General features: G+C 34.3%; 1 protein-coding gene and 1 non-coding gene across 4 annotated transcripts in view; one reads left to right on the top strand and one right to left on the bottom strand.

Moving 5' to 3' along the window:
* LOC115450848 (A disintegrin and metalloproteinase with thrombospondin motifs 16) overlaps nt 1–26,759 on the bottom strand; it is a 198,858-nt gene that overhangs the window by 134,729 nt on the left and 37,370 nt on the right. The window contains exon 1 of one of the 3 annotated variants that reach the window (XM_037440815.1): nt 1,670–2,043. The exons of 1 other annotated variant lie outside the window; for it this stretch is intronic. In XM_037440815.1, coding sequence (XP_037296712.1) covers nt 1,670–1,761 — 92 coding nt within the window. In that variant the 5' untranslated portion in view covers nt 1,762–2,043. Of the gene's footprint in view, nt 1–1,669; nt 2,044–26,759 lie in introns of those variants that run through there. One more of the 3 variants, XM_037440821.1, reaches the window with a different exon arrangement.
* Trnap-cgg lies at nt 15,517–15,588 on the top strand. Its single transcript has one exon. It is a non-coding gene; the product is annotated as a tRNA-Pro (tRNA).

The following is a 26,759-nucleotide window of genomic DNA, read 5'->3' as shown; positions in this document are numbered from 1 at the left end:
CCAAACATGCCACACGTCATACAGTAGCAAGCTACTTGAGAAAACCACACATCAAGTTGCCCAATAGAATGTAATTACAGGACAAACAATAGTTTTGTAACGTGCCGCAGTCGCACGATCTTGACTATTGTTGGACCGATACAACGATGCTGTACGACGTTTAGTTTTTTTTAGGTTCATGCTGCGATAACCGACTAAGGAGGTTTCGTATGTCATTTGAATATTTTGTTCATGTTATATAATGGATAATAAGCGGCGATAGCCTAGTTGGTTGTGGAACGGACTGCCGAGACGAATGTCCGCAGGTTCAAAACCCAAAGGCACACACCTCTGACTTTTATAAAATTATATATGTATTCTTTGTGAAATATTACTTGCTTTACCGGTGAAGGAAAACATGATGAGAAACCTGCACTCCTGAGAAGTTCTCTATAGGAATTTAGAAGGTGTGTGAAGTCTACCAGTCCGCACTAGGCCAGCGTGGTGGACTAAGGGATCACCATATCGGATATATTGCGGTATTTTATATTATAGTTTTATTTCAATGTCTTATATTCGCGTATTCATAAGAAATGTATGATAATTAATTATAAAATGTAAATAACAATAAATATTCAGGATTTGATTGTCAAATACTTTCTTAGACTAGTATCAAAAAACATTAACCATGAAGATTATTTAAGGTTATAGCTTAAGGTCCATTTTCATACATTTTGTTTCATTTAATACGACGAAATTTTAAAGGCCGAAATATCCATTCATATTAATTATTTTTACGTTTTTCTTTCAACTGCGAGAACTAATCACTAACTAGACGTGAATTTAAATTCTTTACTTGCCAATACTTGTTTAGTTACCCAGATTAAAGGTGAAACAAAATGTATGAAAAATGGACCTTAAGCTATACCTAACCTTAATGTATTAATTTTCCTATGATTAATTTAAAACATGTTATTCCATTTAAAATCAAGTCAATGATAACTCGAAATGGAAATTACGACATACAAAAATTAACCTAATGAAGATTGTGAAACGCAGTTCGTCGTTTTGAGTACTTAAAACAAACGATACATTACATCAAAGTTATCTACAAAGCATGCAATTCACAGAAAATCACTTACGTTTAAAAGAATGTTACGCTTATTTATTTGTCTACGACTCCCTCCGCGTGAAAAAAACCGGTTAAATATTTTACCAGGATAAAAAGATGCTTACAGCACTCAAGAATAATGTAGTTTCCTATTAGTGAAAAAAAAAAACCAAATCGGTTAGGTAGTTCCTGAGGTTACAGCGTTCAAACAAACAAACTGTTCAGCTTTATAATATTAGTATAGAAGATTACATTGGTTTTACTAAGTGATTAGAAAAGTCAGTAACTTGCCTGAGTACTACGCCGAGTGCCTACCCATGGACGGTAGCTACACTAGAAATTTAGTCGACCGCACATGATTTATTTATTTATCATACTTATTTACATACTATACTTACTTATTTGTTATATATGCGAGCGAAATTTAACTGAAATACGTATTATTTTAAATGGTCGAAAACTAAAAAATATCTATGTAAAATGAAAGTAAACGATACCATCAAAGTTCTAGAATAAAATGGTCTAAATATTACGTCTAATTTTGAGTTAAATAGATCGTAGACCAATGAAAATAGATACCTGTTTAGATTTCCAAGAACTTGCGAGTAAATTAGATCCATTATCGTTAAATATAATGAACTCAATATATCATTCCAGTAATGTTCGTCCATCGAATAACTATTTCTATCATGTTAATATGGATTAACATAATTAAATTATCAAATAACTGTATAACTGATTATGTTGCTTCTTCTTTTATATCATGGCTTCCATCGTTTACCCATAGATGATTCCTCCAATGTAGTTATAATAACGAATATCAAAACAAAATATGGAAAAATATACATGATAGATTACATTTAAAATCACAAATTCAATTATGCTATAGAAAATTATGTACACAATAAAAATAGGTATTAAAAATGTCTTCAATGTCATATTTTGATGTGCCAAAGACATTTTTTTTTGTTTTAATCTCTCCTTAACCAAAGACAACATACGAGATAGTTGTTCAATAAGTATTCAATAGGAAATATCTATGAATATTTAAGTAGACGCTCTTTGTATTCACGCTTGATAAGATCAAAGTAAAAGTCAGTGGTTTCATTCCTTTATGAGATAAATCTTCATACATATTTTTAAATTAAACTAGTGGCAAAGGAAGAATTTTACCCGCTGATATTAACACTATATTATTTAAATATGTTATGTTATATCAATACATATAATAAAACTAAGTCCCCAAAAGCTGTCTGTCTGTATGTGATCGATTTTCTCAAAATCTACTGAACGGATTTATGTACGGCTTTTACTAAAAGATAATGCAATTCTTGAAGAATGTTTTGGTTAATAGCACATTACGGTTTTATCTTAATTGACTGAAATATAACGATTACTGTTGAAGAGGTCGCGTAGTTGTAAAAAATACGGGGCCGGATTTATGCAGGAAAAACTTTGTTACACACTAACTTCCACGCGAGCGAAGCCGCAGACTTAGCTAGTATTTTATAAAATCTTGTCAACGCCAGCATTGTAACAGCCATCGGCCTGTATTTCCAATAATTGATAAATAAAGAGTATGGAGTGAAATTATCCTTCGTCTTTCGATACAAACGCTTGCTGGTTTAGCAACATAACAGCCTCAATATTCCGCTATAAAAATCACAAACAAAATTGATTTCCAACAGTCATTTTGTTCTTGTGAAACGCTTAGCCAACTTCCTTTGTAAAATGTGTTCAGTTCCTAACGTCACATCGTTGCATATGTGGGTTGGGGACACGTATAATCAGATGTAATGGCCGCTTCGCATTAGCGCGGGGAAAACGCTTTCAAAACATTGTTGACTAATCAGGATATCGGAGATGTTCAACTTGTGTTTCTAATGCCGTATATTATGCGTTAATTTATAATTTTTATATGAAATTAATGCCTATAACTGACAGTGGTAGAGTAGGCCCGTGCTCAGCAGTGGGCTGTGTATACAGGGCTGATATTATTATACTATTTAAGTTTCTAATAAAAATAAACGCTGGTAAAAAATATTTTATCGAATCTTGCATGATTACATGCCACAAATCTACGTATAGTGAGAAAAAAATGTTAAATTCAATTTACGGAAAGATACAGCTCGCAAAATCATAGATTATGACATTAGAGTTTATACATTTTGTTAGTCTCTAAGTTATCGTTTATATTAAAAGAGATTTTAATTATTATTGCAATACTGAAAAACTATGGACCTCTTAATAATAAGAATTAATTTGACACCCCTAAATATATTGCCTACAGTCTAAAATAAGAAACTATAAATCGAGCCCCTTTATATAAAATTAGTCGAACATAACCTCACCAACAACAGCGTATAGTGCGCGGTTACGCTGCGTTCTTACATCGCTAGTGCTAAACCAGTTTGTAATATCTTCGTAATACAGAGCGGAACTTAAGGCAACACCAACAATGTCAGAGGATTTATTAAATCGACGCTTATAGGCAATTATATCTAAGCGACAAATATACCGAAAATGTATTAAATAATATTTGCAATTTCGAGATTTTTTTTGCGTCGTTTGATCTTAGTTTCGTAGCTCTAGAATAGTTTTTATCATCATCATCATTTCAGCCGGGAATCGTCCACTGCTGGACATAGGCGCTCAATGGGGGTGGCCTGTAGTTTTTATATTAAATTATATTTTTGTAAAGCAAAAAATTTTATTATTATGACTTTTTACGATTATAACTACTTCAAATGCTCTGCTGAAAGTTCACTACTGGCGCATAGATATTATTAATTTCTAAAGACTTAAGCCTTATTAAATGGTTCAATACATTAAATGTCTACTTGATATTTTCAAAGGTAATATTAATTCATTAACACTGCCCTAAAAAACGAACGAAAATCTTCACAAACTTTCTCATGTACATTAATAAGATATTTCACAATTCCTATAAGAAATACAGACATATATGCGTATAAGCAGACAGAACAATAGACCATACTAGGCCCACAATGCGCCACATGCCCACACTACAAGCCTCGCATACGTGATTCACTAAACTATATAGGATCTGTTCTCTTTTGCACTAAGGGCTTTGAACTTCCATTAACAGTTTATTTATTAACAGTAATAATAAATAATAATAATATCAGCCCTGTATTATATACTTGCCCACTGCTGAGCACGGGCCTCCTCTACTACTGAGCGGGATTAGGCCTTGGTCCACCACGCTGGCCTAGTGCGGATTGGTAGACTTCACACACCTTAGAAATTCCTATAGAGAACTTCTCAGATGTGCAGGTTTCCTCACGATGTTTTCCTTCACCGTTAAAGCGAACGATAAATTCACAAAGAATACACACATGATTTTTTTAGAAAAGTCAGAGGTGTGTGCCCTTGGGATTTGAACCTGCGGACATTCGTCTTGGCAGTCCGTTCCACACCCAACTAGGCTATCGCCGCTTGACAGTAAGGGAGCCTTTAAATCAAGATACAATTACAATATAATTCACTATTATAATTATTTAGGGAATGATGTGAAATCTCATGATGTCCAGTAGTTACACTGGCTACAATGTCCTTCAAAACGGAACACAACAGTGACTACACACTGCTGCTTGGCGGCAGAAATAGACAATTTATCATACCATATCATATCGACGTAACATCGTTATAGCTAAAATAGATTATCGCCTTGGAATAATTATAGAAACGATTTAAAAATAGCATTTCCTTGTATTGCAGTCATTCTAATGCATGTCACGAGCTATAAATCTTACTAATGTGTAAATGTTCGCCAAAACGATCGTTGGACCGTTTAATTACACTTTATTGATATTCAAGGCTTATAAAATTAACATTCTATTATATTGGTTGTATTTTGACCTTCGTTATACGTGGAATATATATAAAATCTGCTGATTATTATGCAACTAATACCTCAGTTAGTGCGACACCTGTACTTTAAGATTGTTTAGTGCCCCAATAATGTTACCTTCCTAACCGAATTTTGGCCACAGCGGCCAATCTCAACGGAGATCAGCCAAGTACGCAAAAGATATTTTAGTGCACAAGTGTGTACAATACACAGATGAACTCTCTAATCCTTCACTCTCATAGTCCGGGGAAACAGCAATCCGACATGACCGGAGAAAGATTAGGCACAAGGCTTTACTTCCCGACTTCGAGCTGCGACTGAGTATTTTTTAAGATGGATAAAACTCAAACACAATTAAATTTGCCCGACCAGAGATTCGAACCCAGGACCTAAGCACGGTAACTGCACTCGTACTGTGTACAATTACGGCACCAAGGCAGTCAGCCCTCAATGAAGGCTATACCAATAATATTACCATCACAAGCGCTATTTGTCCCTTCATCCAAGACCATCATCTTATGACACCGAGCGGTGAAACTCCAGGATCTGAGAACACCAATCTGTCTATTCTCGCATCGAAATTAATCAAATAGACAGGAGACAGAGTTGGACATATTAGTCGACGGCATATTGACTTACTCTATTTTACAATACGAGTTGCTAATAGTGGTCAGCTACTGATATGGTCAACTTGAATATCATTTCCGCAGCGGCCATTTTATTAATCTTATTTGATATGATGGTATCACTTCGATCCTGCTAACACGTTAATACTGTTGACGATTCAATAGTTATATCAACTCAGATGTAAGCCAAGGCTATAAATTCCAACCCGCATCATTCAAAACCCGCATACCAAGCCAGCCCCAAACTTTCTACAATTATTGGAAAAAAATATTGTGGTTATTGAAAACGTTCGATCACTGATTTGTTCCAAATTCTTTTAAGGCGTGTGAGAATATATTTTGTCTGATAGTATAAGGTTGGAAATAGTTCCGTATGATACAAAAATATTTCTTAATACCAGGCGTTCAAACAAAGACCCAAGTGGCATGGGTATCTGTCAAAGATCTCGGGCCTACACAATGAGGCATTCTGAGACTTTCTAAGCGCACAATGGTGGCTAATGCATGCTTTAGAAAAAAACAATTACTTACCATTTAAAGGTTTTGTTATGAGTTAGTAAAATGGACTTGAAGTAAAAAGTAGTTCGAGCGGTTGCTGCAAGATGTCGCTGTACGGCAATAAGCAAACCTATTTAAGGTATTAAATATTGATGCTCCCATATTGTGCTTTCTCAAACAATTCATTATATTATTGACATTCATGGCCAGATATCATTAAATTCTTTAATTCCAAATTCGTGAATAACTTCCATGCATTTTTAAGTCAATATTTAATAGTTTTATTAATTAAACAAATAGCACCGATGTAACAAATATCGTAAGTAAATACATCATATTTTTCAGTGAGTTTTAAACGTCGTATTATTATTTACCAAAAAGAATTAGGTCGAAGAACAGTTATATTTACATTTCCGAACCGCGCAATATCAAATTTTCTTGAACCTTCTTTAAAATATCAAATATCTTATGATTTTTGAGAATGAGGTGCAAAATTGACCGCAGTTTGACCTCACTGTACGCGGAACAATAAAATTATAAACAAATTTTATATCTACCGAGACATTTAAGCAATAATATAGGCTATATTCCGTTACCATTACGGCTTTTGGAAGTATCATATGTTTTGCAATTTAGCGACGGATATTTGAAATTTGTTGACGATAATACTCAGTAATGGCTACGCTTATGACGGACTGAATTCGGTAAAAATGTGTACAATTGAAGGACGAGACGAGAAAGTCGCTCGTCAGATAGTAAACAAATTACATACAGCTTCACCATCAAAACTAATTACAAAATACATACTCGCAATGGTAGTCATCGAAAACATTGTTTAAAGAAACGCCTTCTTTCATGAACATTGAGTTAATGATTCCTTATGTTTACATGAATAAACATCGACTAGCAAATATTAAGACACTGCGTAGTACGAACTGTCACCAGCACTGTTTTTAAATTTAATATAATTTTAAAACATAAAAAAAGCATCCACGTCGAATTGATAACCTCCTCCTTTTTTTAAGTTGGTTAAAAATATAGAGATATTGTAACGTTGACTTTTTGGACGACCAACACCTCAGTCCCGTGACCATGAAGGCTGCAGTTTTCGAGACTTCGGGAGAAAATTGTTTATAAAATTCGCAATAAAATCCGAAAACTTGTTTGATATTTAACCATTGAGTAATGTGTGCATTATAATTACTATGTGCGAGTACTACAACAAGTAATAAAGGTTGTCTATTAGTAAATATTAAGACAATGAACGCTCTACGAATTTCATACGGAGAACAATAGGCTAGCTATCCTGTTAATTAACCACTTCCTTAGGTTTCATTCATTGTTTCTCACAAATTAATATGTACTATGTAAATTTAGCGGCGATTTAATTTTAATAGCGGCGATAGCCTAGTTGGTTGTGGAACGGACTGCCGAGACGAATGTCCGCAGGTTCAAATCCCAAGGGTACATACCTTATTTCTTTGTGAATTATCGCTTGCTTTAACGGTGAAGGAAAACTTCATGAGGAACCTGTATTTCGGAGAAATTCTCTATAGAAATTTTCGAGGTTGTGTGAAGTCTACCAATCCGCACTAGGCCAGCGTGGAGGACTAAGGCCTAAACCCTCTCAGTAGTAGAGGTCCGTGCCCAACAGTGGGACAGTATATAATACAGGGCCGATATTATTATTATTATATTATTTAATTTATTTACACTAGGAAAGATGTGGAGTTACAAGTTTTATCGTCAACTAACATTTTGCGATTCCATTCATGAAAGACTGTTTTTAAAATAAAATGAAAGCTATGCATTTTTACGGAATAACTGGTGGTAGGATATATAATATATCCGCCCGGATAACAACCACTGTACAAGATGTTAAAACACACCATAGTGGCCCACGTAAGTGTGTCGCGTTCTGAGATCAGCCAGTGGTTTGAACAGCCCGACATAATTATATAGACTGCCAAGGGGTAATCATACTCGTCAGTCGACATTCTGTTCGACCCCACTCCACTCACCAGTGCAGTAAGGTCACTTTGCCGTGCACGTATAAAAAATTACTTGTATTACAAAAACAAACACACGTCACATATTTTCCGCGAAGAGTTAAGGAAATTCCTAATTCACCCAAAAGGTGTTGCTTAATAAGCCAACTTGTCAGGCCAACAGCGGTAGGTTAAAAAATAACATTAACGTCGTTAACAAATCCAAGAACTAAATGGTCTTTCGTAAATATATATTTCCTATTTTTTTTATTGTTTTGAATGTCGAGACGAACTTGCCGTTTGCCTGACGGTAAATAATACGACCCTCCATAAACTTAAACACCACCCAAATACTTGAATTATAAAGTATTGTTTGGTATTCCACTGCGCTCGCCATCCTGAGACATGAGATGTTACGTCCAGTGTCCAGTAGTTACACTGGCTACAATGTCCATCATACCGGAACACTATAATGACTACACACTGCTACTTAGCGGCAGAAATAGACATTGCGGTGGTACCTACTCAGGCAGACACTTCCATATGAGACCTACCACCAGTAAATACACCAACAATCTTTACTATCCAAATATACATTACACTAGTGTATTAACTATAATACTAGATAGATCAAAGTAAATACCTTTACCAATGTTAGTAAAAGTTAAGTAATAGTTGCCGCACGAGCAATTGAAAGTGAAGGTACATACTACCGTACTCTAGTGTGCGTGTTAGGAAGTCTTGCTACACAGATGTATAGTACTGGATGCGATTTGAGGACATTATCGATAAAAAATAGCTGCTTGCTACATACGATTTTAGGGCTACTAATAAGACGTTGGAAAGAAATACTTTGCCTTGGTCAAGTGGCACCCATTACACAGATGTATAGAACTGGATGCGATTTGAGTGCATTGTCGATAAAATAACTTAAAATAGCTGCTTACTACTTACAATTTCAGGGTATTATTAATAAAAAATATGGAAAGAAAACTATATTTCCAGTCATAGTGGCAACTATACGTGTTCTAATGGGAGTCCATTAAAAAAAGGCGTCAAATGTAATTGAATTATCCAGAGTTAACCATAAAAAAAAAAAGATTCGCATCATTCCACTGATAACGGAAGGTCTTTTTGCTAGCAAACTACTGCACTACGAAGGATGCTTATATAGAAATTTAAGCGACCTCTTGCATTTCCCTACACCGCTCTGGCAGCAAAAGACGAGACGCTGTATTGGTATAAAAGGTCTACTGGTGTAGGGAAGGGCCCATACAACACAATTCCTACCATCTTCATAATTAATGTAAAATGTAATTATTATTAGAACGATTTGCAGAACTCATTTATGCATGTTAATAGTACCTTTAAGTGTTGGGTTAGGTTAGGTTAGAACAAACAAATTTTATAAATCACATCCAGACGTTTCTATATGAAGACAAAAATGGCCGATAGATCACGACATTACAGAGTAAACCGAATATCGTTTCGCGATAGCGCAATAGAAAATTAGACGGAAAACAACGTTTTATTGCCAACTATAATGCGCAATATCCGAGCAATATGAATATCCGCGGATAAAAGTCATGCTATGTATTTACGAATATCCGCTTGGAAGTTTGAACAAACGATTTTGTAATAGTGTATGAGAGACGCCCATTGGCTTAGTGGTTGTACGTTTACTGTGAATGGGGGCGTGGGTTCGATTATTTTATTTTCTCATCATATTTCTACTAAAATTTTATTATTATTTGAATTTGAGATATAAAATACAGCCCAATAAAGAAGATAATTCGAATGAAGTATTTAAAAAATTAGTATCGTAAGCGAATTTTTAAAAATATTTTACTGAACTAAAACAAATTGCTAAACTAGGAATTTCGTCACAGTCATCATAATCAAGTTATGTAGATAATTACTAATTACAATATTTCGCGTCGCATACAATTTGCTTTCCCTGCGAGGTATGAAATGCGCGACAGTGTTCCGATATATTACTGCACGGTGATATTTAAAATGTTCATTTATTCAAGTTAATTATTCAATGAATAATCAACATAAAAAATACACTGCTACTATGCTAATAGTGGTGTCGGTTTATTAATCTTAACCCAGTAAATACCATAGTATCTCGCCTAAGGACAACAGTTGCTTGATGGTAAATTACTGTGAATATGTCAGTAATAACTGGAGTCATTATACTGTCAATTATATAAGTCAGATATTATTTCGACCAAGTTCCATAAATAAAGATTTAAAAAAAATATATTTGACAGTTATCATAAAACTGCTAATGTGAAGTACTAATTTTATTACCATATATTTGGGAGCATAAATTAGAGTGCGACTTTTGTATTTGGTCGGCTTATACATTGGACGAGCATCTACTCAGAAGTTGTGAAACAATTACATTATATTCAAATGTCAAATATATCAATTAGATGTTGCTCGTGACTCTGCCCGTGTGAAAGACCTGCTAAAATTAAAGTACGTTTGTGTACTTTTCCAAAATAACAAAAAAATATATACATTATTATCCAAACCAGTTCATCGGTTACTGTATTTACTTCTCATAAACACACAAACAAGGATTAAAGAATTTAATAATATCTATTTTGGCCTGTAAGTTCCGTTAGAAATTTACTCTTACTAAAAACAGCATATCCAACTTACTTTCAATTCCATTACGTCTACCTAATCAAACATTACAAATATTTACAGAACCAAATATAGCATAACCTTTGAACATGCGTTTCCCATATACCTTACAAAACGCACCTGATGTGAATTTCTTCACAGGCGGATGGCACAATAACCTATGCCACCTAATAACTTGTTAGTAACCTTTCAACTGGTAAAAGTCGCATTACCCAATGCTGTCCACTTGTGATTGGTTTAAAAGTAAACGGCAGACCTTGCTATATAATATCTAATTACTACTATACACATTGATTCTTAGAACACATTGTAGTTAAACATCGTTTAAAGGCAGTTAATTATTAAATTTATTTTAATATAGTGGAAATTAACTAATAAAAACGTAATCAGTAAAATTATTAATTTAATGTTTTCTAAAAATGTATTTTAGGGCTGTATGTAATTAGTTTCCTGTGCCAGTTTGACAATGGAAAACTTACAATAAAAAAATTAAAATTATTTTTATTCTGTTCTAATTTCAAATTGATTCATAATAAATAATAAAAATGAACAATATTTACTTAAATTAAAGTCCAATATTACAAAAAACACATAAAACACGTGTCATATCCCTTGTTTTATTGTACAATTTTGTCTCGACTGCATCCTATCACGAGAGGTCAATCAAATGACAAACCACAAATTAATAAAAATCTTAATGGCTTTGCTATGTCCTAAAATAAACTTGATTAACTAATATTCGCAAGTCCTAATACCTACATTAATATGTTCTATCGCATGTGTAGTGTTAATATTAAAGATTTCGAGATCTTAAGTATTGAATGGGAAGCGAGTTTTTCATTAATAGGTGAACTGAAAATCTATCTGGAACAAAGCTTGTATATTTTAGCTCTAGGCTACAATGTACAAGCTCTAAATTGAACCTAGTACATCACACAGAGTAAATCAGACATAAAAAGAGATCAATAGAAGGCGAGTCCACTACCACTTACCAGGCTTATTTCCAGTAAAAAATTTAGTAGAATTTAATACATCACACAAATAGAGTAAAATTAGACATAAAAGAGGTCAATAGAGAGCTAGTCCCCTGCCATTTACTAGGTTCATTTCCAGGTTTTGTAAAAACTGGGGGAAAACCCAATATCTTTCAAATGTACTAAAGTTCTCCAAAATTCTTTCGCGTAGTAATATGCATACAATCGACAACAGAAATATTGGCACACTGAAAGTACAAAATGCATTGTGGTGCTAAACAATTGAATACAAAATTTCAAGTCACCTTATTGGCATTGGTGATTGGAACGATATCGAATTTTGGCACACAATTATGATAGTTTTGCATACGCGTATCATATGTAAGTCACTGCCAAATTATACTTATAATATCCGAAAAATAAAATCATTGGTGTAAAAGGTGTATGGACATGTAAAAATAACAGTAACTGGACAATATTGCTCATAGAGAATGAAAAACCATCTTTATTGCGTCTTATTAGAGTACACAGTGGCACGAATATGAAAAAATGCCTCTCAAGCTGAATATTTGAGTCAAGTTATTAAAGCATTTTGCTCCACAGTTCAAGTCTAACCTACTTTTCGATTGTCAAATCACCGTGAGAAAGCTGGTCCTATTGTTGCTTAATGTTATATAATCATTAAACAATAGTTCTTAAATATTTCGGGTAAATTGTACAGTTGCAAAACTAGAGGTCACATGGACATATAGATTTAATCGAATCCACTTTCCAATTATTCGAATTGCGCAAACGATTAGCTCGATGGAGTAAGTTGTCTGATTAAGAACACGACGGCATTTAAAGGCAAATTTATGACGATTCCAAGCCTGCTATCTTCCCGATACCCATCTCGCAATATTTGCAATATATTTTGGCCATATACATAATAATATATCCACGGTTGAAAGGCTAATTGATTTAAGTACATTTTTTTGCAAGGCTTAATTTCATACATATTTAAAATCAGTACTTTTTTCTATGTTTTTAAGGGGCCGTTCAAGTATTACGTAACGCAATTTGGAGGGAGGGTGGTGCTTGTAAAACGTTACGATGCGTTACAGGGGCGGGAGCGGGTTCTCGTACAAAGCCTCACGTACAAATACCTTTGCTATGGTCTTAAAATAAAAAAGCCAATGTTACATAACGCTTTGTACGTAACGTATCGTAACGTTTTACAAGAACCCCCTCCCCCCCCCCAATTGTGTTACGTAATACGGCCCCTAAAATGGTTAAATTTTCAAAAAAAAATTGTCGCTTAAGTCAATTAGCCTTTCAGCCGACGTTATGATAATTTTAACTTGTATTGTATACTATCCCACTGCTGGGCAAGGGCCTCCTCTACTGCTGAGACAGATTAGGTCTCAGTCCACCACGATGGCCTAGTAATGGCAGACTACACATACCCTCGAAATTCTTAGAGAATTTCTCAGGTATGCTGGTTTCATCACGATGTTTTCCTTCACCGGTAAAGCAAGCGATAATTCGCAAAGAATACACACATAATTTTAGAAATGTCAGAGGTGCGTGGCCTTGGGTTTCAAATCTTCGGATATTCGTCTCGGCAGTCCGTTCCATTCCCAACTAGGCTATCGCCGCTTTTTCTGTCTTGATCTGAAGATAGTCTCTATGTTTTCTTCTACGCGTAATTTAGTCTTATACCACAATAGCTCTCAACTAATAATTTTGAAAATAGACCAGTAAAGAAAATAAATCAAAGACTACAGTCACGGACGCCTTTGTCTATATCCATTAAACATAGGATATTTAAAGAAGTTTTACTTCGATATCAATACTTTTTTGGTGCTTGTAATACGTATATTATAAAAAAAAAATCAATATGTTTATTGCGTAAAAAAAAGTATATGTTTCACAATGAATAATTGACTGTCTCAGTGGCGTAGTAATATTACGGTACGACTACAGTGCTGAGGTCTCGGGTTCGATCCCATCGGGCATAAAGATATTGAGTCTTTCTACTCAGTATTGGCCCGGAATCTGAAATTTGTGTCTGATATGCTCACCTCCTGATATGATCATGGGATGGAATACGCAAGGCGAAAACTGGGTGCACCGGTTGCGCCTCTGCCTACCCCTCCGGAAATAAAATACGTAAATATGTATAAAGTTATACATAGGTAATTAATATTTCGTTCATGCCGCATTTAAAGTATCAAAAACTCGCGAATTAATCACGCGCGTTCAAACAAAAAGCGTTATAGCGTAACAGGTAGAATAACAGGCAAATAACTGGTTATACGTTATTGAGTAACAGTTACGGGGGACGTTAACGACACGCTCTGTTCACTATTATGTCATTATTGGATTATGAGTGATATAATACAATTACGTATCTTCGTATGAATGTGTCCGATCCCGGGCTAATTTTATGGTTTAAAAATAAACCATATTGGTTCCCTCTCAGTAGTAGAGGAGGCCCGTGCTCAGCAGTGGGCAAGTATATAATACAGGGCTGATATTATTTTTATTATATTGGTGGGGGGGGGGGCGAATTAGGTATCAAATAGCGGATCCTCGTCCCCCTTCACCCTATGTGAGACACTAATTTTACACCCATTTCGATAATAAGATACACCAATTCGAATAGTTTGAAAAAAAATAATATTGGTATTAGATATAAAAAGCGACGATAGCCTAGTTGGGTGTGGAACGGACTGCCAAGACGAATGTCCGCAGGTTCAAATCCCAAGGGCACACACCTCGGACTTTTCTAAAGGCATGTGTGTATTCTTTGTGAATTTATCGTTCGCTTTAACGGTGAAGGAAAACATCGTGAGGAAACCTGCACATCTGAGAAGCTTTCTATAGTAATTTCGAAGGTGTGTGAAGTCTACCAATCCTCACTAGGCCAGCGTGGTGGACTAAGGCCTAATCCCTCTCAGTAGTAGAAGAGGCCCGTGCTCAGCAGTGGGCAAGTATATAATACAGGGCTGATATTATTATTATTAGATATTACATATGTGTGCTCTGCGTTGACTAATGCTCGATGACTGAATCATAGCATTTTAAACAAATCTTTGCGGTTTTATCAATGCTTATGATTTCATATTTTAAAGATGATCATTTTGAAAACATGATAAAATAAAATTGTTTAAGAAAATTTATGGAGAGTAAATACGAACCACAAGATGAAAAAAACTTCGCTAAAATTATTTAACAAACCCAATAACAGCAAGCTATATTTGCTAAGAAAATACTACTTAATAATAATTATTATTAATATCAATACAGTTTACGTTTTTTCTGGATAAATTCAATTGGAAATTTTGATTTTTGTATGCCTTATTACCTATCCCATTCGCCACGTTTCTTTTATTTCAGAAAGCTACATTTGTATTAAGTAAACACTATTTAATAATAATTATTGAAAGTACTACAGTATTTTTTGTTTGTATAAATTCTAATATAAGTTATGATTTTTTTTAATATCTAAATCTCATTAGTCATATTTCACCGTTTATATTTTCATTATAATACATTTCCCAAACAACCGATCAAAAACTTAGGTGTATTTCAATATCTTTTGATTAAGAATATTTAATACGATTATAATTATAACTTTTAAGACTAGGACAAAGAAAGGCATCACGCATGCACACAAAACCGATCAATATATTTTTCATGCTTTTCAATAAAAGACTTTAATACAAGCGAGGTAAATTCAAATTCCTTTACACGGACGCACAGACAAGGGATGTTGAATCGGGGTGCGATAAATCTATCGCAATTTAACAACACTTTGTACGCAGGCTCGTTGGTCTAGAGGTATGATTCTCGCTTCGGGTGCGAGAGGTCCCGGGTTCAAATCCCGGACGAGCCCTTACGCGTACGTTTTTTGTAACCACATTTTTTTATTGCAAATTCAACCTAAACAATGCGATAAAAGACACATTATCCTATGCAAACTGATTTAAAATTCGGAGATGCTATTTCTATAAATAAATTAAGCAATATTACAAATCCTCAGCTATTTGGAAATGAATTAAATAAACAGAGATGCAACAACAAGGCGTGTCGTTGCAAGGAAATATATAACTCGATTAGCTGATTAATTATGCCTTTCTAATTATTTGCCGAAGGCGTCATTTCGCAAGACATTTTTGTTCAAATTTCAAAACGTCATTAAGTGACCGTGGACCCTAAATTGCATCTAATATTGCGAATGCAAAGTCGAGCTAAATTTGGACTAAAAACGCGGCCCGATTTTGGAGGATTATACTAAAAACGTTAAATTGAAATTAATTGGAAGTGAAATCATCTACGTTTGTCGGCCACGGTCGTTCTTTCAGCTTAATTCTCTTCGCCTCGCTCGCCAACGTCTGATTACGATGTTTAATGTCAACACTAAATTAATGTGACGGCGATCCAAGATTATCCAAGAAAAATATCTCTCGATCTTTATGGCAGAACCTTAAATAATATCATTAGGCAGAACGGAAAAATAATTTGGACATTTAATTTTATTAAAAAATCAATTCAATATTACGAATATTGTAAATTATTCCTTTACCAAGAAACTACAGATTTCGCTCAATCGAAAGTGATTTTAAAAATGGAACTTTATTAAATCACGTACTTCGAGACGTGACGCTGCGGAAGCGACATCGGAACAATAACCAGATACGGTAACTATTCGTGGATCCGTTATTTGTAACATAACTTGTTACGTAACGACTATTATTTAGCTTGTTACGGTATTGCAATACTTCGTGAACATCTGTCAGGAGTCAAGCCCACGCGATGACCGCTCGATCGAAACCCCAGGTTGTGCAACAAAAAAATATATACATTTTACTTCGCTTTATATTGGTGTTTGTATGAATGAAACCATTTATTGTAAGCGGTAGTCTATGGTCGAATTAAAAATAATGACAGTTTAAATTTGGAATTGAAGTGATTAGCGTCCATAGACAAGTTCCATTCACGCTTCGGTTGGTCGAGGCGTTTTATTACTAATCAAACTGTTACTTTCATTATGTGTTTAAGGAATTTACTATCATTAAGGTCAGTAGGGGAAAGTGCGCCATAAAATTTTCATAGCTGGATTCAATGCAAAATAATTTCTTTTTGTGCTGACTTAAGAATGTAATTTTATTAATTTAAGAATATTTGGTATTTTGTGATAACGACCTATAGTCATTCAAGGCAATCAGACAATAAATTAATATTATTTTGATCAAAATAAAAAATGGTAGTAGGCGCACATGCCTCCGGAAATGGGGTAAGTGCGCCTGTGTAAAAAACGCCAATATGAAACATTATAAAGAAAACACTCACTTTAGTCCATAGAGAAATAAATTTTACCCGCATTGCTCTTTGATAAATTTTAATCACTCAATATTATAACAAACTATGGCTGTTAAATCAAATTCGGGGCAAGTGCGCCATATATTTGTACATCAGGGCTTCAAAACATTTTACACATTTTTTTGCTATATTTAAAAAAATAATAAAAAAAGGTAGCCTTAATATGAAATCCATTTTATTTCTAAAAACTAAAAAAATAAACATATAAAAATGTAGGAATTAAAAATTTTAATGCGTTATAACTCAATTACTTAGAATATGGCCTTATGACATTTGATATGTTTTAGCTGCATTAGAATCACATAACGTGCCTGATCGAACAGTTGCAACCTCTTCACGTAAAGTTACTCTAGACCAAAATATTTCAGTTTTTCTTTTGTAAAAAACGAACGATCTAAAACAAACAAATATACGACGAATTAACTAATACGCCCTTTTATTTAAGTCGGCTTAAAACAAAATACCTTGAGTACTAAAATTATACTAAGTATAACATTTTAATAATAATAATTCATATTAGTAAAACATATTCTCAAAAAAGGTTGGTGATATATGGTTCAGGGGCAAGTGCGCCATACTACTAGTAACTGTGGCGCACTTGCCCTACTCGACAATTTTGAGGTACATTTTTTCGCATTGCTTAAAAATCCTTTATTTTAGTATATATAAATAAAATTCAGGTAGGAAGTTAAAATAAAAGGTTTAAACTATCTACTCACTTTACTGGCTTACAGAAATATGTTACATATCTTGAAATATTTGATGTTATCTTTCACGTGGTCATCTCTGTTTACAGGTCTAAATGACACTTAAAATAAAATGGCGAATAAATCGTATTAAAATGAACAGAGCCATTTGTGTTTTTTAGTGGAACCGTATTTCAGTTAATAGCATTGATATAAGATTGCGGTAATTGTATAACATCAATAGTTTTCGATTTTTTTAGGGCAGGTGCACTTGCCCCGTCGGCGCACTTGCCCCACCTGACCTTAACTGTAATACATTGTAATCAACATGTTATTTTTTTTTTATTTTATTTGTTGCAAATATAACTTGGAATGATAAAGTCGTAAAGACAAATTAGTCAAACCATTAATCTAACATTATCATATATTGTAATGTATAGATACAGCATTACGCCTTTTATCCCCAAAGGAGTAGACAGAGGAACATCTCTCGCACCCCATTTCACCGTATATGCCCTCCCAAGATATGATACGGGGTATACCTATTTATTAAAAATAATTATACTCAATCTATAGTTTACTGCAATCGACCCTAAAAAATGACGGAACAAATTTAAGTAGTCAATAAAAAACAAGTTTTAATTTTAAAGAAATTACATAACATTTAATGTCCTACAAATACATATAATCACGTATTTTCACAGAGTGAGAAATTGGTTATGTTAGAATAGGTCATTATAACATTTAAAAATACGTAATACGCTATTTAACACGTTTTAATTACCGGTATTAATCCCATTTTTATGTAATCGTTATAACGTTTGAAATAACCGTTATTAACTAGGAAATTAATTGTCTAATTTTAAAAAGTTGTGTGGGAAAAATATATAGCATCTGATTACAAAATGTATTCAGTACGTTTACGTATATTCTGTAGACACTAACGTCCATATAAACTATTTGTTCAAGATCTGAACTAAAATGGCAACCAAATCGTCGCTGTTATAACCTATTTGTTCACTTGAATAACAAATAATTTTACTTATTTGACAAATATTTTTCTTCACATCCAGGTTTACACTTAGACTCGAAGTCTTATATTATGAACGTCACTCCGTACATAACCACACGCTGTCTATGTTGAAATCACACTAAAGTCAGGTGTACGGATTGCAGTACAGTTGAGTCGAACACAATGAGTGTATGGAACGCCAGATCTAGTACGTAGCAGATATATATCGATGATTAAGTATGTTTGACTTTTGAAATCAATAAAACTAAAAACATTTTTGTATTTAAAGACGTCATTACATTTATGCCGAATGACTATTTTTTTTGCCGACGCAAAGTAAATATTAAAACATCTATTACCATATTCATTTAAAAGGTTCGCTCTGAATTCCAATAGGTTAGGTATTGAACTATATTAGGACTAAACCTGTTAAATAATACATAAACTAATGAACATAAATTATTCATTACGCAATCTAACATTTTTGGTTTATTTTGGTGATTGCGATTTTATGAAGTGTTTTTTTTTAAGAAATAAACTGACATTATTAAAAACCTTTTTCTTTCTGTACAGTCACTATACAGACAATTATTATGAATTTGTTGAACTTCTTATGTGTGTATATAATATCAGATGGCAGAATCTACTTTTAACACACACTCCTTTTTTTATTCCCAAAGGAGTAGCCAGAGGCGCAACACCCACTTTCCGCCGTATGTATTCCGTCCCATGATGTGATGGGGGCGAGCCTATCATCATACCAGGAACAAATTCTATTCTCCAAGCTGATACTGAGTACAAAAATCCAATATTAGTTTGCCCAACCCGGGAATCGAACCCGAGACTTTAACATTGCAATCATACCGTAACTCAACTACACCACCACAGTCTCTTCACTTTTGAATTTCGAATAACAATACTATAAAATCTACCCGCACTATTTAGTGACATACTAAGACCTAAACCGTAAGTAGTACACCACTATAGACCCACGCCCAACTGTGGGACACCACAGAGCTGGCATTACACTTACTCGTTACTCATTGATTTTATATTTTTAGTACTTTATAATTTTCTTTTCTACCTCCTATTATTATATTTTAGATTTTAATTCAATATGTTCTTAGTGGTGAATGCTGTGTTCACCTATCAGTAGCACACTTTTCAGATGCTGTACCTTATTGCGTTTATAATAATGATTGATGTAATATGTATTACTGTTGATGTACCTTATTACAAATAAATAAATAAATTACACTTGTGTAGATCCGTACACACGCCCGCAGCAAAACAGAATGCGAAATGATATCGGAAGCAGGGCTGTTGCGTCACAGTTTGACCAACTTTCAACTGTGCAACTGTATAACAGCTCAGATATATCGGCTTTTGTACATGATGCCTCTCGACCCACTGCATCTCTAATTGACAAAATATTATAGTGAAATGACAAAATCGTTCGCAACTCGGTTGCCAGATTTTTTTTCAGCCTATAGGGACAAATGCTTAAATGGGCCAAAAATACAGGATTTCAGTTTTTACCCGGTACAAATAAACAAACTTATTGTGTGACATTGTTAAAATATTTTTCCGAGGATCGAGTCAGTTTTGATATATTTTTGTTCGTTTTAACATATTTCTAACAATCAATACAATTATAATCGCAATTAAAAACAAATATGAACTTGCTTTTTATTAAATTTATTAAGAACAGATTCGTATTGATACATATGCAAAAATGCGAACGTTGCGTGCGTGAGTACTTGTCAATCGTAGATCGATCGATTTACGGGAGAGTCTCTCCCGCCGGGACATTTAAAAGTGTGCCTAAAATTCGGGACGTCCCGGTAAATACGAGACGTCTGGCAACATTATTCGTAGATGACCGGTTTCAAGACATTTCCCACGTTCCTTTGTTACTGAAAACACGTTCCCCTCTCTTCTTTATGCGAAATACTAGTGTGGTGTCAAAACTATCACATTATTAATCAGGTTTTAACGGAGTGTAAGTTTTGCAACTGTCTCTATCTATACATATTATAAGACAAAGTCCTCTTTTCTGTATGTTATCGATTTACCCAAAATCTATTGAACGGATTTTTATGAAATTTGGTATGGAGATCGTTTAAGACCCTGGGAAGGTTATAGGCAGTTCTATCCTGGAAAAGTATATACTTGAATCCCGGAAAACTCCTGCACGCGGGCGAAACCACGAGCATAAGCTATTATTGAATATTTACTAGTACTGTTGAAAAACAAACAAATTATTAAGAAGTATCACAATTCTAATATATTTCTTTCATATTTTCTTAGAAAAATGCAATTTCTTTTCACGAATTTTGAAGGTATTCAATTTATTATTCAATATGTTGGAATTTAGTTTCTTTTTCACATTTGATTTATGAAAGATCATAGTTCAAGAGACAAATACCTTCCATCATAAATTATTCATTATCATTTCAATGATTTAAGAAAGTTGTTATGCGAATGTTAGTTTTCGATATTGTATTTTATTGCAATCGAACAATAAATAAATTAAAAAAAAACTATATCCATATATCCAGTACTACCTTTTTAAGAGGAACAATTCCATAATACATTACAGTTGCGTAACTTTAGTAGCTTAAACAGCGCACGCAACCGAAGCTCTCAAAGGAATAAATTTTTCCCGATTTTGCAATATTTTTAATTGATGCTCCGCTCCTATTGGCAATAGCGTGATGTTATATAGCCTATAGCGTTCCTCGATAAATGGGCTATCCAACACTAAAAGAATTTTTCAATTCGAACTAGTAGTTTCCGAGATTAGCGCGTTCAAACAAACTCTTCAGCTTTATATAATAGTATAGATTTTAACTGCAAGTTTTTAATAAAATGCGGAATATAAAATTCAGAGAAATGTAGTTGATATGTTAATATATAAAAGATATACTAAGTTGCTTAACCTTTTTCACAAGGACGCTCATTTCGCGTTTAGAACCTGTTGCCAATAACGAAGGTTATGATAAAAAAACGGAAATACCCTGAATATGTAGACATGTCGAAACAGGCACCTGTGGTGTAGGCAGAGAATTATGTAAACGAACACGCAATTAATATGCTAAACCGCAGAAAAAAAACCTCAGAAAGAACTAAGGACAAAATAAATTTGTTGTTGTTTTAGTAAGGTAAAATTGAAAATAAAACCTAAAAGACGTAATTTTCATTAATCATAGCTCTTAACTATAAATCTACGTATACATATCTCCTTCCTAATAAAGATTAATTTATTATTACGTCTAAAATAAAGTAGCTAACCGAAAAAATATTACTAAAGTCTTGATATCTTTTAATAACTACGTAATCACGCAAAATTAGCTCTTAACCGCTAACTTTTGCCCGTGTGCCAAAGCCTTTCCGAGATAAAAGTCTTAGGAGTAATGAAGCTTCCTATTAGTGAATGAATTTTCAAAATCGATTCAGTATTTACAGAGATTATCACCTACAAACAAACACCCAAACTTTTCCTCATTATAATATTACTATAAACTAGGGTCACGCGTAAAACGTGGCAACTACAAACCGGAATAAGCTACCAAACTTGCCGTTGACGGAAACCATAAAGTTGCCGCAGGAAAACTAGATAACGCAATCATAATTATCTAATAAGTGCTAACTATGATTTACCTCATGATTGCAGACATAGATTTTGCAGTAAACATCTGTTGTAACGAACATTATCAAAATTACATCACATATAATTAAAGAAACATAAATTTGATCAACTTGAATTATATCTATACGAGATCTATCGATTGTGTAAGTCTTATAATAAAACAAGTTGCCCTAATTCGATTTACAAATTAAATAATACTTCTGTATTTATAGTATAACGTGCCTCCTTTCGTATCATTTATAGAATCCAAGAAATCTTTAACACAAAACAGTCACATCAATCTCGTAGCGACCTCGTAGTGAAATTACGACCAAGTTCCTTAAATAAATATAATAAAAAAGCAAAGGCTACTTACCGTTTCTTAAACTATTAGAAAATTTAAAATTCCGTCACGCCATCTTGTTTTCTAAATTTCGCAATTTTATGTGATCTAACTTTGTATTCTAGACGGCATACAGCCTACCTGAAAGCGAACTTATGGAAATTCAGTAGTTCCGTGATATAATTGAATGGTTAGATCAAAAACATGGCGCCTGGTTATGAATGTGATATTTTTACGAGATATTACATGAATTTTCGTTGTGTTTATTTAACACACATGTATGTATGTACATACATAGGACATTCAAAACGGTGTGAGAGATTAGTTATTGATTAAAAAATAATATCATGTGTCCCATCCCTACACGGCTCTCTCTCTAGTTCCGGTGCTCACCCATGTAACATGTCTGTACAATAACATAATTGTAATGTGTATTAATCACAATAAACTATTGCTAATCAATAAGCCTATCATTATTTTATACATGACAAAGTGACCGCACTGCACCTGATGGTAAGTGGAGTGGGTCCAATAGAATGTCGACTGACGAGAGATGATTACCCCCTCGACAGTCGACACAATTATGCTTGTTAGAACCGGATTTACACAGCCTGATCCTGGAACGCGACACACGTGGGCTACTATGGCGGGTTTTAACCTTATGTACAGCGGACGCTATCCGGGCAGATACAAATATACCAACAGACCAGAACCATATAGTTCAATTGGAATCATTTTTAGGAATCATAACCGTCAGAACGCGCCACAATTACAGTTGGTTTCTCGTTATTCAGTCCTTGGAAGTCCACAGGATATAAACTAATGGCTTCATATACAAAATATATCCGCAATAGAAGTGTATACAAGATGTTTTATAAGAAAAAGTGTCATTTTATAGCACCTGCGTCTCGGCAGAAAACATTGACGCGAACCGGTTTCGAGATTAGATCACTGCCTCGCTCATTTATAAACGTTTGTGTTAATTAGAATTTCTTTATTGTATTTTATAATGGATTTACATTATTAATATATGCTATGTTTTTCCGTTTTATTGTTTGAAAATTGAATTTGTATTTAAGTGCTGATTATTTTGCAAAGCTGTTTGTGGTTGAGCAAGACATAAATAGCGTTGCAATTTTTCGCAAAAATCTATATGATATTTATGTGCGTGGATTTTCATAAGACTATATTTAATAATGATGGTATAAGGTACATGGTCTGTCCTTTATTCTGTCCATAAAATAGTGAATTTTGGCGCCTTATCAAAATAGAAATAAATTAATGAAGGTAGAGGAAGCGAAATAAGTACGTCAGAATCGTGCAAAGTGGCAATATATAGTCTCTGCCTACCCGTATGGGAGAGAGACATGATACATTATCAAAATACAGTACAGACACAGACAAAACATTTCAGAGTTAATATTTTTTGAATCAAAATGCTTCAGTTCTAAGAATCAAATACAAAAGCATACAAGTAAACCAAGTCGCCCCTAAACCAAAATTGGAACATCCCAATATTCAAACATTTTTACTAACAGACATATTTACGATCAAAAGCTAGTATAACTTTATTAACATATTAAATAAATTACAAAATAATATAGGCATATTAAAAATATATTTTATAAAATGCTAATTTATGTTACTTTATTGTAATCTTCCTGATGAAATATGCATCAAAACACTAATTCTAAATTATAACAAACCTTACCAAACGTCATATTCTACATCTTCTCCACGCATATTTATCTCATAGCAATGTAGGGTCAGCTCAACATACTTGTAAAATGTATTGGAAGCTTTGCCATAGTTTTTATGACTGATCGTCTTTTTGGTGTCAAACAGTCAAAGAATCTCTACCAATATTATAAAGCTGAAGAGTTTATTTGTTTGAACGCGCTTATCTCAGAAATTACTAAGCCGACTTTAATTTCTTTTCACTAATAGGAAGCTGCATTACTCCCGAGAGTTATAGGATACTTACACACACAACATCACGCATTTATACCCGAAAGGGTAAGCAGAGGCGCAATCAACGCACCCACTTTTCGCCAAGTGTGTTCCGTCCCATGATGTGATAGGGGGCGAGCGTATCGCCAAATCGGGAATCGCTATATAGGATACTTTTTATCCCGGGAACCTTTTAAACGAGCGCAGAGCCGCAGGCAAAAGCTAGTATTAAATAAAATGAACAAGTATATATTAATAAAAATAATGCACAATAACACAAAAAAAAGAAATTGATAATCTTACACGAAATGAACTTTGACTCACAAATCTCGGTGCCAACAACCGCTGAGCGATAAAAACTAAATGACGTCACAACACGAGGTGCGAAATATAAACACTTGAAATATCGGTAGATGTTCCGTTAAATACAGTAATGAAGAAATGACAAACATTGGCACAACTATCGAATGTTTGGCAAACATTTTATTATACACAAGTAGGTCATAGGTGTGAAGATCATTGTCTGTAATTTATTACAAAATTTTCAGAATATTCATACTTATGCGAAAGTCACTGTTCGTTACGCTTCACGGCTGAACCAATATCGATGAAATTATGGACATAGTTTAAGACCAAGGGAAATATAAAGGTTGCTTTTTAAAAAATATACAGCAGGAATTTTATCCCGTAATTCTTTCACCAGGGCAGAGCAAAAGCAAGAATCATGAATAATTAAACAGGCCCTAAAGAGACAAGCACAGGCAATTGCTTTATGATTTGGCTTTTGGCTACAAAATGCATCAAAGAATATTCTATCAAACTATCACACTATCAAAAATCCAGGCCAGCAGCGATTCCGAACAGATATGACCCGCCGAACCTATTCTGCCAAAGGCCGGCAACGCTCTCCATGTCCCTTGATATTGCAGATGTTCATGGGCGACGATCGACGATATGAGGTGAATCCAGTCCTGGATTTGTAAATAGGCCCTATAGGCCGCGGCCTATGGGAGGCAGCCTCTTAGGGGCGGCAGATTTCAGAGGACGCTCACTCGATTTAATTAATCATTCGTTTATTTTAGAATGACTGCCTCGGTGGCGTAGTTGTACTGCATGCGCGGTAAGGCAGTGCTTTGAGGTCCTGGATTCGAACCCCGGGTCGGGCAAAGTGATATTTAGGGTTTTCTGCTCAATATTAGCCCGGAGTCTGGAATTTGTGCCCGATATGGCGATAGGCTCGCCCCTATCACATCCTGGGACGGAACACACTTGGCGAAAAGTGGGTGCCTTGGTTGCACCTCTGCATACCCTTCGGGGATAAATGCGTGATGATGTGTGTGTGTGTGTGTTTATTTTAGAAACCTACATACATAAACCTACCAACATGGGGCGTCGGAAATAAAGTATGCTCATTTGCCCCATATAGAAAACAGACAATAAAAATATCAAGCGGAACATTCTTGTTGAGAAATATTATTCGTAGTATTTAACAGTAAACATACTGTACATGTGTTTATAATACTAGAAAGTCCATTGCCTCTGTATCCACATAATGCTCAAGAGTTCATCGCTCGTGTGTACTGTTAGGTTGTTTGTATTTCGTTTGCATGGCTCACGAAATTTTGCATTTGTTTATAAGGTATTTTTAGCAGTCACAGCTGTACAATGTGGCGACACAATTATTAACTAGCTTTTGCTCGCGGCTTCGCCTGCGTGCAAGAGTTTTCCGTGATAAAAGTCCAATATATATTGTCCAAAGATAAAGAGCCTATAACCTTACCAAGGTCTCAATCTCCACGCCAAATTTTATGGAAATCCGTTAAGTAGATTTCGAGATTATCGCGTTCAGACTGGTAGACAGACGCGGAGGGTACCAACAGTGAATTTTAAGTAAATTTACATAAAACCTGAATTTACTATTAACCTAAGCCTTCCTCAAGAATAGCACTATCTTTTAGTAAGAAACGTACAAAAATCCGTTCAGTAGATTTTGAGAAAATCGATAACATACAGGCAGACTGTTCATTGATACCTAAAAAAATAACTCGATCTATCTATCTTC

The sequence above is a fragment of the Manduca sexta genome, chromosome 4 (assembly GCF_014839805.1).
Source record: "Manduca sexta isolate Smith_Timp_Sample1 chromosome 4, JHU_Msex_v1.0, whole genome shotgun sequence".
NCBI lineage: Eukaryota > Metazoa > Arthropoda > Insecta > Lepidoptera > Sphingidae > Manduca > Manduca sexta.
The sequence above is the reverse complement of the archived record's forward strand: the minus strand, read 5'-3'. Positions and strand labels throughout refer to the sequence as shown.